The sequence below is a fragment of the Physella acuta genome, unplaced genomic scaffold (genome assembly GCF_028476545.2).
Source record: "Physella acuta isolate Inbredline_101_S28 unplaced genomic scaffold, ASM2847654v3 ptg001440l, whole genome shotgun sequence".
Lineage (NCBI taxonomy): Eukaryota > Metazoa > Mollusca > Gastropoda > Physidae > Physella > Physella acuta.
Genome location: NW_026732955.1, coordinates 309,796 through 323,546, shown reverse-complemented (window position 1 = coordinate 323,546; position 13,751 = coordinate 309,796). Strand labels below are relative to the sequence as shown.

At 41.7% G+C, this 13,751-nt stretch overlaps 1 protein-coding gene across 11 annotated transcripts in view; it reads left to right on the top strand.

Moving 5' to 3' along the window:
• Positions 1-13,751, top strand: part of LOC131927780 (inositol 1,4,5-trisphosphate receptor type 1) — a 164,093-nt gene that overhangs the window by 104,543 nt on the left and 45,799 nt on the right. The window contains exon 1 of one of the 11 annotated variants that reach the window (XM_059283584.1): positions 7,383-7,526. The exons of the other annotated variants lie outside the window; for them this stretch is intronic. Coding sequence (XP_059139567.1) covers positions 7,503-7,526 — 24 coding nt within the window. The 5' untranslated portion in view covers positions 7,383-7,502. Of the gene's footprint in view, positions 1-7,382; positions 7,527-13,751 lie in introns of those variants that run through there. 11 annotated transcript variants of the gene reach the window in all.

Below are 13,751 nucleotides of genomic sequence, written 5' to 3'. Positions count from 1 at the left end.
GACTACTGGACCCACCTACTTGACTGACTAATGGACCCACCTACTTGACTGACTAATGGATGGACCTACTTGACTGACTAATGGATGGACCTACTTGACTGACTAATGGATGGACCTACTTGACTGACTAATGGATGGACCTACTTGACTGACTAATGGATGGACCTACTTGACTGACTAATGGACCCACCTACTTGACTGACTAATGGACCCAACTACTTGACTGACTAATGGATGGACCTACTTGACTGACTAATGGATGGACCTACTTGACTGACTAATGGACCCACAAACTTGACTGACTAATGGACCCAACTACTTGACTGACAGTGTAGGATGGACCTACTTAACTGACTAATGGACCCACCTACTTGACTGACTAATGGATGGACCTACTTGACTGACTAATGGACCCAACTACTTGACTGACTACAAGACTACTTTAGCCCAATGTCATGTTACTGGATAAAGTAACATTCAGTCAAATATGCCATAAAAACATGTTTGCCTTTAAAAATGTCGCTTGCCTGTTCGTTTGTCGCATGCAACATAACGATAGAAAAATCAAATACAGCAAGCAGGAACTGCTTCATATAGAGGGCGCCTATAGCAGGGGAGAGTTTTAGAGACGGGGCGTTATACGAAGTACCAAAAGATTGAGTAAATGACGAGGCATATGAGCAGAGTATGAGGTGAGAATGTTGTAGAAGAGTGGAGCAGAGAGTAAAGGTTCGATCGGACAGACGGGATGACGTGTGATCCAGCTAATGACGCCTCTTGGGATATGTTGGAAAATGTCTAGCCCTACAGGTTGTGTGTACACAGTAGCGTACGCAGGGGGAGCGGCCGCTCCCCCTCTGGCCATTTTTAGCAAAGTGGCGCCTTTTTGGAATTTTTTTAAACTCAAAGTTTTAAACATTGATATTTGTTAAAAAATTATCTTTGGTCGGCACATCTAATCAAATCACAAGATTTATTTCATGCGGCAATTAATTATAACAGTAATAGACAAGTAGAGTCAACGTTTACAACACGTATGTAGGACATTTCTACCTCTCCTTAATGTAGGACTATTCTACCTCTCCTTAATGTAGGACATTTCTACCTCTCCTTAATGTAGGACTATTCTACCTCTCCTTAATGTAGGACATTTCTACCTCTCCTTAATATAGGACATTTCTACCTCTCCTTAATGTAGGACATTTCTACCTCTCCTTAATGTAGGACATTTCTACCTCTCCTTAATGTAGGACATGTCTACCTCTCCTTAATGTAGGACATGTCTACCTCTCCTTAATGTAGGACATTTCCTCTTCATCTGTGAGAAACGCAACCACTTGCATCATACTGGACCACAAACCTACCTTTCAATATACCTCACATTACATTATGGATTTCCATCTCAGAGGCGTAGCGAGGGGGGGGGGCGGGGGTGCGGATCGCACCGGGTGACACCATTTAGGGGGGTGACCTCAAGGCAAAAAATAGCAAAATATGTAGAGAAAAACTTGAAGGGGGGGGTGCAAATCGTAAGTTTGAGGGGGGGGGGGTGCAAATCGAAAGTTTGAGGGAGGTGCAAATCGAAAGTTTGAATGTTTTTCCCCGGGAAGGGTCGCTACGCCTCTGGGGGGTGACACCATTAAGTGCCGCACCGGGTGACACCCGACCTCGCTACGCCACTGTTCCATCTATACAGTCGGTGCCCAGGTGTCGACGCAGTCGGGTCGTATAGCTCATGGCTGCTAAACCAAACGTTCAGAGTTCGAACCCCCGTAGATTATGGGGACATCCACCGTAACACAAACGATAATATAAAATTATATAAAGTTTTATATAAAAGAAAAGAATATAAAACTTTAAGTTATTTTATATTAGCGTTTTTTTTATATTTGCCCGAGTTTTTAAAGTTCTTTCAAATGTGCCAGATAAAAGACAATAGTTGATCAGCTACTAGCAAAAACTGATCAAGCGATTAGTAAAAACTTTATAACAACAAAGTATTGTTAAGGAGGTCTTATACCATAAAAACAACATTTGTTTAACAAAAAATGTGCAAACGATTATTAGTATTAAAAATATTGTTTTTTAATTACCATGACAACGGATTGTTTAAAGAGAATGTATAAGTTTCATAATGCTGCTATTGCTATAGCTAGTGGAGGCTTAGCTTTGAAATTCAAAAAAGCGATTTAAACCGATTTTCTTCTACACGACACGTCTAACAAAGGAATTTTTGCGGGACTTTGGGAATGGATTTTTTAAATTAAGTTGAATGTGTATGTGCATGTGTGTGTGTGTGAGTGCGTGTTTTACGTGGGGCGTTCTGGCAAGGGGTGGGAGGTGCGGGGAGGGGGATGTCCCCTGCAATATGATTGATCGTTTATTGATTTTCATCTATAATGTCGGTGCCTTAGTGTCGGCGTGGTCGGGTCATAAAGCTCATGGTTGCTAAACCGAAACGTTCAGAGTTCGAACCCCCGGCAGATGAGACATCCACTCATCTAGGAGAGACAACTCGAAAATCAAACAATTGCTGCCTTGTAGTTTGTTCTTGGTTGGAAGCAAATCCAAAAAGAAAATCATGTTGAAATCTAAGTAACGGCCTAAATGGAGCATAACAATTAACACTGAATTGTGTTGGAAATAATACCGTCAAACATTAGAATTAAGGATGAAGAAAGTCTATATCCAGTAGTACAGCACATCCACATAAACCTGCTAGCACAAACTTGCCTAAAAAAACGTCTGAAATATAACTTTCTCTAATTTCCGATATAAGCTTTCACAAATAACTGGAACACATTTCATACTAAAACCACCAACACATCTACTAAAACCACCGACACAACTACCAAAACCACCGCCACATCTACCAAAACCACCGCCACATCTACCAAAACCACCAACACATCTACTCAAAACACCGACACAACTACTTGAACCAACGACACATCTACCAAAAACAACGACACATCTACCAAAAACAACGACACATCTACAAAAAACAACGACACATCTACCAAAAACAACGACACATCTACCAAAAACAACGACACATCTACCAAAAACAACGACACATCTACCAAAAACAACGACACATCTACCAAAAACAACGACACATCTACCAAAAACAACGACACATCTACCAAAACCACCGACACATCTACTAAAACCACCAACACCCTACAACCCTTCACCTGAAAGACTTTTACACTCAGTTCCTCGTGTCTGTGGTTTTATGACCTGGGTTATCGTCCTATAGGTCATCAGTATCTTCTAGAGTTGTATGTCTCGAACTATTTCAGATTGAACTATCTGACGACGATTTTAGGACCAGTAGCGTACGCAGGGGGGAGCAGGGGGGAGCGCCTGCTCCCCCTCTGGCCATTTTCAGCAAAGTGGCGCCTTTTTGGAAACTTTTTAAACTCAAAGTTTTAAACAATGATATTTGTTAAAAAAATATTTTTGTTCGTCACATCTATGTAAATCACAAGATTTCTTTTCATGCAGCAATTAAGCATTATTGTACTAGTCTAGTACTGTCTACGTTTACAACACGTATTAACAGCTGCATCAGTTTGCCGTTCTAAAAATAACCATTACGATGCAATGCAATGTTTAAAAAACATCTACGGGTGGTACCACTTGACAAGAGGGGTGTTAAGTTTAAGTCCACGGTATAATGTATTTGTTAACGAATAATTGAATTAGAAAATGTTATACTTAAAACTTCACACATAATTACTTTATATATATACAGTTTGAATCGTGTGATTGATTTTTTAAAAATTACAATACAGAAACAAATACAACTACTGTGACACCTGTATTTAAATTTACTTATGGGCAAACTTTGTATCGTATATTTCTGACTTTACCAATAAGCAGTGCCGGAGCAGAAAGATCCTTCAGCCGTCTTAAACTCCTGAAAACATACATCCGTTCTACTATGAACGAAGACAGGTTGTCCTGCGTAGCCTGATTACGATTGAACGGCAATTAGCTTCTGATGTTGATTTAAAAGACGTAATTAATCATTTTGCTAAAATGAAACCTCGACGAAAAAGGATGTTGTAGTTCTAACAGAAGTTCTAGAGTACAGGATACAACAAAATTGCTATCAAATGTGTTACATAGGCCTTACTAAATACTGTTTCTTTTTTAATTTAAAATGAATACCGTTTTGTAAAACTGATTAAGCAATAAAAATATCTTCATTTACGTGTCTTATGCATTCCAATTTTTAGAAGATATAATGCTATTATAAAGTAAATTGTACGAGGATGACATATATGATGACACGAGGATGATATATATATATATATATATATATATATATATATATATATATATATATACGTATATAGAACATATTACAAATTCGGCGCCTTTTTTGCTATTTTTCGCTCCCCCTACACTGAAAACCTGGATACGCCTCTGTGTGTACAGTAAACAAACAGTTGCTGGCAGTGGAAGTGAAGTCCCCAGTGTCCACACAAAGCTAGGAGAACAAGTCATGAGATAGCGGCCATAATGGCATCTATCAGAGTCGTGTATCGCGCTCAGCTAGTCTCCGTGGTTTATACCGGCACCGTGCTCCGAACATTGGAGCATGTCGCAGATAGGATCATAGAGCAGGAAAGGTCGTACCTGCTGGGGTACGCCCATAAACGTGTTCGGGTGGGGAGATGGGGGCGGCCAAAGTTTGACATTGTTTAACAAATAGACACGGGGAGGTAATCATTTTCCACTCATAAATCTCGCTCTTATGTCACAACCCAGGCTACACATACAAAATTTGCGAAGTGCAAGCTGCTAGTTGTTCTAGCTCACGGCACTTTTGTTTTAGCTCACGGCACTTTTGTTTTAGCTCACGGCACTTTTGTTTTAGCTCACGGCACTTTTGTTCTAGCTCACGGCACTTTTGTTTTAGCTCACGGCACTTTTTAAAACCATGCCATTTTGCCCTCATGAAACCTGTTACCACATAGAAATGTTGCTGGAACAAGCGTGAAACTTACATGTTTCAACTGAAAGAAAAATATTTGCAACTTGCAACATGTTTAGCAACTGAACGAAAAAAATTTGAAACTTACAACATGTTTCAACTGAAAGAAAAATATTTGTCGAACAAGTTTTGTAACTTGTAACACGAGCGAGCCAAATGTTTTCCTGTTGCTACAGGAGCTTACGTACACTGGTATGTACAGCGAGATAGTTACTGGCTCTTCCAGTTTTTATAGAAAGCTGTTCACACCGTCTGTCTCTGCCCACACGGTCTGTCTCTACCCACACTGCCTGTCTCTGCCCACACGGCCTGTCTCTACCCACACTGCCTGTCTCTACCCACACTGTCTGTCTCTGCCCACACGGTCTGTCTCTGCCCACACGGCCTGTCTCTACCCACACTGCCTGTCTCTGCCCACACGGCCTGTCTCTACCCACACTGCCTGTCTCTACCCACACTGTCTGTCTCTGCCCACACCATCTGTCTCTGCCCACACTGCCTGTCTCTGCCCACACTGCCTGTCTCTGCCCACACGGCCTGTCTCTGCCCACACGGCCTGTCTCTGCCCACACGGTCTGTCTCTGCCCACACCGTTTGTCTCTGCCCACACGGCCTGTCTCTGCCCACACTGCCTGTCTCTGCCCACACGGCCTGTCTCTGCCCACACGGCCTGTCTCTGCCCACACCATCTGTCTCTGCCCACACTGCCTGTCTCTGTCCACACTGCCTGTGTCTTCCCACACTGCCTGTCTCTATTTACACTGCCTGTCTGTCATCTAGAAATGCCTGCGGCAGTAGAACTAAATTGTTCCCTATGTATTTGGTCCATTAGCAAGTTGACACGAATCTGATTCATCTAATTCTTGGGCCAGCTTTACGAAGACTTAACATCAGATTTAACCAATCTATATAAGGTCATCATTTTTTTTCTGTTTGTTTAAACCAGATGGGGTAACGTGAATCATGGACAAATGAACTCGTTCTGTTAAGTACACACAGATGTCAGGGTACAGTACAGTGGCTTGATTGGGACTAGCAGTCTAGTGACATGTAGCAGTCTAGTGGCTACTGACATGTAGCAGTCTAGTGGCTACTGACATGTAGCAGTCTAGTGGCATGTAGCAGTCTAGTGGCTACTGACATGTAGCAGTCTAGTGGCTACTGACATGTAGCAGTCTAGTGGCTACTGACATGTAGCAGTCTAGTGGCTACTGACATGTAGCAGTCTACTGGCTACTGACATGTAGCAGTCTAGTGGCTACTGACATGTAGCAGTCTAGCGGCTACTGACATGTAGCAGTCTAGTGGCTACTGACATGTAGCAGTCTAGTGACATGTAGCAGTCTAGTGGCTAGTGACATGTAGCAGTCTAGTGGCTACTGACATGTAGCAGTCTAGTGGCTACTGACATGTAGCAGTCTAGTGGCTACTGACATATAGCAGACTAGTGGCTACTGACATGTAGCAGTCTAGTGACATGTAGCAGTCTAGTGGCTACTGACATGTAGCAGTCTAGTGACATGTAGCAGTCTAGTAGCTACTGACATGTAGCAGTCTAGTGGCTAGTGACATGTAGCAGTCTAGTGACATGTAGCAGTCTAGTGGCTACTGACATGCAGCAGTCTAGTGGCTACTGACATGTAGCAGTCTAGTGGCTAGTGGCATGTAGCAGTCTAGTGGCTAGTGGCATGTAGCAGTCTAGTGGCTACTGACATGTAGCAGTCTAGTGGCTAGTGGCATGTAGCAGTCTAGTGGCTACTGACATGTAGCAGTCTAGTAGCTACTGACATGTAGCAGTCTAGTTGCTACTGACATGTAGCAGTCTAGTGACATGTAGCAGTCTAGTGGCTACTGACATGTAGCAGTCTAGTGGCTACTGACATGTAGCAGTCTAGTGGCTAGTGGCATGTAGCAGTCTAGTGGCTAGTGGCATGTAGCAGTCTAGTGGCTACTGACATGTAGCAGTCTAGTGGCTAGTGGCATGTAGCAGTCTAGTGGCTACTGACATGTAGCAGTCTAGTGGCTACTGACATGTAGCAGTCTAGTTGCATGTAGCAGTCCACAAACAAATTCTTAAGTTGCCTCCGACTAGAAAACCGCCTTAAGCTGCCTCCGACTAGAAAACCGCCTTAAGCTGCCTCCGACTAGAAAACGCCTTAGGCTGCCTCCTGTTAAAAAAAAAACGAAACAGGTGCCTGCAAACGTTTGACCTTGTGTACTCACTCTTAGTCACGCTCGCTTTGTGGCAGGAAAAACATCACATTTTGTGTGGCAGGAAAAACATCACATTTTGGCAACTTGGTCCCGTTTTGGTTTCCCCGAGTTAAGTTAAAGCCAGAAGTATGTTGACATTTTCCTGACATATCCAGTTCAAAGTTGGCCTCAAATGTTTGCAAACACATGCCGTTCTGCGCTGTCTTTAAACACTAAAACGGTTTGTGCGATAAAGGCAGAACAATTCTTTGGCTCGTAAATAAGCATTATAATTCATTAGATGGATAAGATGGAGCAAGCATCTGTAAGTAAAATATTGATTCCAATAAGGTTCGCTTTCAAGCATGCTTAAAAATAATTATTCCAAAATACGCACCAGACACCTCTTTTTTAGTTGGGTAGGGTGTTGTTAAGAGTTGTGGTATTTTCATATGCACACTTCCGGTTTGAAATAGTTTGCCATAATGCTAAGTTTAGGTTTGGAATATCCAGTTTTATCAGACCCTTAACGGCGAGTACGAAGAACGAAGCAAATAGAGTTAAATTATTGTTTACCTGAATTACAAGTGGGTGTTGGGGGGGGGGGGGGGGGGAGAGTAAAAACAAAATCAACGTTGCATTACTGCAAAACATAATTACAGCTAATGTTTACTGAGGGAGGATTAGTTCAAAGGAATGAGAGGAATGTGTGCAGGCGGGGGGGGGGGGGGGGGTTAACGTGCATGTTTCAGGCATCCACCCTCCCCCACTACCCATTCGAAAAAATATAGTTTATATAGATAATATATACATTGACCAGTGTTTCTCTCCCCCCGTCCCCCCGTCCACATCACTTACTGATCATGAACAGTCAGTTCAACATCATACAATGATAATAAATTGGGTCAATTCAACATCACACAATGATAATAAATTGGGTCAGTTCAACATCACACAATGATAATAAATTGGGTCAATTTAACATCACACAATGATAATAAATTGGGTCTATTCAACATCACACAATGATAATAAATTGGGTCAATTCAACATCACACAATGATAATAAATTGGGTCAGTTCAACATCACACAATCGTCATTTACAAAAACACCAAAATGTGGATTGTGAATTTATAAGCTTTCCATGTCCCTGTCCCCTTTTAGTATTGTGTGAGGGGTATCTAAACATATCAGTTCAAATAATCTCTTGGTAAAGTATCATCATTTTTTCTAATCACACACTGTGTAAATACATTTGATTAATTTTTTAAATAAATATGTTCTCATCAGTGGCGTGACACGGGGGGGGGGGGGAAGCAGTTCGCACCGGGTGACACCATCTAATGCGTAACACCACGACAAAAATCGTAACATTTACAGTGAAAGCAATGTTTTATCAAGTTCAGACAACAAATGTGATGGGGTGGCACCAAACCTTAATCGCAAATTAGTTTGAAAGGGGTGGTGGGGTGACACCCACAGTTGCCGCACCTGGTAACACCCAAACTAGTGAAGCCACCTCACAATTTTGTGAGCACAATTTGAATCACAGTTTGTAAGGCTTCTGCTCTTTGGGATTGTGAAATACCCTAACTTTACCAATTAAATTTAATGGTATTTCACAATACAGAATATTTCTAGATTGTTTTTTATATAGCCAGCTGACTCTTGATTGTAAAAAGAAAGATTATAAGATCAATATATGTTAGTTTTTACTTTCTCGTATACGAAGTATAGAGAAAGTATTTTAATTGTGCAAAAAAATCGAAATCGTTTAACCCCTCACTGAGTCGGAAAAACTTAGTTTTGCAATTATGTCCGTATGTCTGTGTGTCTGTCTGTGAACACGATAACTTGAGTACCGTTATAGCTAGGTTGATGAAATTCATATATAAGTATTATATCAAATTTGTATTTCTGTTGATACAGATCAGCGATTTCAAGTTACCGAAAGTGGAACTTATTCTACTTTTGGCTTTTCAAAAGCCTATAACTTGAGTTCTGATAGATAGATGAAATTTCACATATAAGTTCAAATATAAGTAAAAGATCTAATTCTGTTTTCTGACAAATTTTGGGTAATTTCCGGTGACCCAAACTAGTACTTTATCCTATTTCCAATTTCTCAAATAATGCATACGACTTTTATTTTTTATATATCTAAGAATATTCGAGAAAGTTTAGGGTAGATCTCTCCCGCTTAATTTTTTTAACATAAGAACCCCACAAATATTTTTTTAAGATGGCCGGCATTACCGAGTCGCAGATGTGCCAAATAGTTGCCCTGAATTATCCTAACCTAGATATACACAAATAGACATAAAGTATCCTAACCTAGATATACACAAATAGACATAAAGTATCCTATCCTAGATATACACAAATAAACATTAAGTATCCTAACCTATGTACACACAAATAAAACAAAAAGGCATTTTAATTTTTTTTTCTCTCCTAACTCCTTAACTTGGAATATATTTGATTCAGTACTACAGCTCAATATATCAATTGAATATATTTGATTCAGTACTACAGCTCAATATATCAATTGAATATATTTGATTCAGTACTACAGCTCAATATATCAATTGAATATATTTGATTCAGTACTACAGCTCAATATATCCATGAGTTGCCTCCCCATGGAGCAGAAGCAGGTGCGGCCGGCCCACCCAATCCTACACGCTGCGCCGCTGCTCCGATAGATTTTAGTTGAAGAAATTACTAAAAGTACATTTATGCTATAACCCCCCCCCCCCCCCCCTTCCCACCCCGGCATGTAATTCGCGTTATAAGATTTATTGTTGTTGTTTTTTTAAATTGTCTCACCTTTTCCTTTCATTTTTCGTGCTTTTGAACACGGAATAGTTTTCATCTGAATCAATGATACAAATTACCGACCGTGAGTAAATACTTGCTTATTTTGTCATCGCGTTAAATCACCAGTGTAAATGACTCATTAAAAAATCGTCTAGAACCTTCTGGCAAGTGTGGGAAGCCTAGAGGTTCACAAATGACTAGACTCAAGACGTTAATTGATTTTAGCTGAGAGACACCTGCTCTCTATTTGAACTTGTGGCTTGTCCGGAAATTTAAATGTGTTGTTTTTTTAATTTAAATTGTGTAATGTATTATGAAGAATTCCAAGGCAGAGAAGGATAATTCGAGTCATTACGAACTGTAACTTATATATATATATATATATATATATATATATATATATATATATATATATATATATATATATATATATATATATATATATATATATATATACCCCTAAAAAAATACTCTCAAACTAGCAAACGACTAAAGTACCCGTCAATACGACTCCCGTCAATAGGGCTCTCAACAAATCGGCACAAGTCGTACATGAAGCTTGCCTAACATGCCAGCCCATCGGATCTTAAAGTAGATTATCGCATACTATCGCATACTATTCAACATTGGGCGCTAAGTCAACCCTAGCTAGGCCATTCTTTGTATTTCCTTCTAACTTCAAGCTCATATAGCTCTTATAGTTCATTACGAGCCCGCAGTAAATTAATCTTCCTCCCATTATAAAAATTCAATTATTGTCTTGCATTTTAACTAGTACTGAGCAGCGCTGTTTAGTGCGGTATTTCGATAGGTTCAAGTCTAGCTGTCCAGATGGTACTTTTAAGCATTATACCATCACTTGAAGATATTGCAACATTTTGAAGCTAGACTCCTAAAGATGACCTAGTCCCACCTAACTCTAGTCCAGGGGTCTCCAAACTTATCAGCCCGAGGGCCGCATTAACTAGAAAATATCACTTCGGGGGCCAGAGTTTCTTCGAGGCATCTTTTTGAGATGCACCCCCCCCCCCCCCCCCCCCCACCGAAGAACGTCTACCAACCCCTTCCCGACGAAATGAAATGTATCTAGAAATATATACACATTTCAAGTGTCGTCGTCCCCCCTGAGAAAAAAGTCAGAAAGAAACACTGTCGAGCTCAAAGTTTGTTCTCAAATTTTTCTTCACGTATTTCATTCTTGAAAATGTTTGTTCACACAGGTATGTTGTTCCAAAATGTGAATGGTACTTTGATGCCAACGTTTTAATATTAGGAAAGTCTTCCTATGGCAAAATTGCTTGCAATTCAACGACCTCCAGCTGCAGTTCATATGGCAACTGGCCACATCTGCTTAAAATTGGCTTTGAAACAGTCTCACTTCTTTTGCCTTCGAATCAAAGTCAGGAAATTGCTACTGAAACTGCAGCTTTGATGATTTCGCATACAAATGACCCGTGGGACTTAGCTGTTGCCTCAGACATTAAGACCTTGCACTGCTGAAAGTGCATCAAGTTGTTGGTCTGTATTTGTTAAAAACATGACAACTTTGGATCTGAAAGCCCGAAGATGTGTGTAAAGATCAGAAGCTAGATTTCCCTCTCTTGTAGTTTTAGGTTCAGAAAATTAAAATGACTAGCTAGTTATGTCTGTAGCAGAGGCAAATTTCCATACCCAATCATCATCAGACATTAATGTATGTGGCTTGCCTTTATTTTCCAGTAAGTAACCTATTTCCTCTTTTTACTAAAATACTCTGCTCTGAACTTTCTCACAACTTAGCCATCTTACTGTTGTGTAATAGGGTAAATCTTGCGATTCTGTGTTTGTATCTTTCAACATGTCTCTGAACTATCTATAGTTGAGCCCATCTGACCTTATTAAATTCACCATCTTCACCACAGGATTCAATACACAGCAAAGCTTGCTGGTAAATAATAGTGTAGGAACATTGGTTGCAGAATGTTTTTCTGTAGGGAAGCCAGCTCTTATGTTATGTTTATGTCTTCATCCACACCTCTAATGAACACAAGCAGTTGAGAGATAGAACAGCTGTCCAGCGACTCATCAATTGCAATTGAAGAAAGGCGAAACTTGCCTGCATTTTTCGCTATTTGAGTCACAATGTTTTCACCAATGTCTGCAACATGGAGGGCAATGGCATTTGCACCCATAGCTACATTTTCTAATTGTTTTAAATTTTCTGGGCAAAGTTCCTCATCCACCTCCAACATTTTTTTCGTGGACAAAAAGATCTCCGCGGGCCGGACGAGAAGACCTCGCGGGCCGCATCCGGCCCGCGGGCCGTAGTTTGGAGACCCCTGCTCTAGTCGGACACCTACCAGATTGTATTTTTTGAGAGGAGCCATTTAGACGATCAGTTAGGAACCTTACTGTCGATAGCCTTTTGTCGGGGTGATTTTGCCGGGTCAATGTTGTGTTGTTCAACAATTAACCACCATAAAAAACTGCCTATTGCTTTAGATCTTCTACAAATGTTATAGCTCAAGTCTCTCTTGGTCTGTATTAGCTTGAGAGAGCTCAGTCTTACACTGGAGCAGAACACAGACAAATTCCTGAACACAAAGACGGCGATATACAATTGTTGTGCTAACGTGGTGGAGATAAATTGGCATGACAAGACTCAAACTCTGGTGAATGAAGTAGAAGAAAGATATGTGGGGGCTGGGCTTTGTATGGCAGACATACACGGTTGTCGACATTACAAACTAGATGCACATGTCAGTTCTCAGCGAACGCCTGCTGTCAGAACAACTCAACTAGACGCCTGCACCACTCGTTATGCTGACTAGTCATGACCCAGACAGTGACCCAGACCATAAGACCTAGACCACATGACCTAGACAGTGGCCCAAACCACATGACCTAGACAGTGGCCCAAACCACATGACCTAGACGGTGGCCCAAACCACATGACCTAGACAGTGGCCCAAACCACATGACCTAGACCACATGACCTAGACAGTGGCCCAAACCACATGACCTAGACAGTGGCCCAAACCACATGAACTAGACCACATGACCCAGACCACATGACCCAGACCACATAACCCAGACAGTGGCCCAAACCACATGACCTAGACGGTGGCCCAGACCACATGACCTATACGGTGGCCCAGACCACATGACCTAGACGGTGGCCCAAACCACATGACCAATACCACATGACCTAGACCACATGACCCAGACAGTGGCCCAAACCACATGACCTAGACGGTGGTCCAGACAGTGACCCAGACCACATGACCCAGACCACATAACCCAGACAGTGGCCCAAACCATATGTCCTAGACGGTGGCCCAGACAGTGACCCAGACCACATGAACTAGACCACATGACCCAGACCACATGACCCAGACCACATAACCCAGACAGTGGCCCAAACCATATGACCTAGACGGTGGCCCAGACCACATGACCTATACGGTGGCCCAGACCACATGACCCAGACCACATGACCCAGACCACATAACCCAGACAGTGGCCCAAACCATATGACCTAGACGGTGGCCCAGACCACATGACCTATACGGTGGCCCAGACCACATGACCTAGACGGTGGCCCAGACCACATGACCTAGACGGTGGCCCAGACCACATGACCTAGACGGTGGCCCAGACCACATGACCTAGACGGTGGCCCAAACCACATGAGCTAGACGGTGGCCCAAACCATATGACCTAGACGGTGGCCCAGACCACATGACCTAG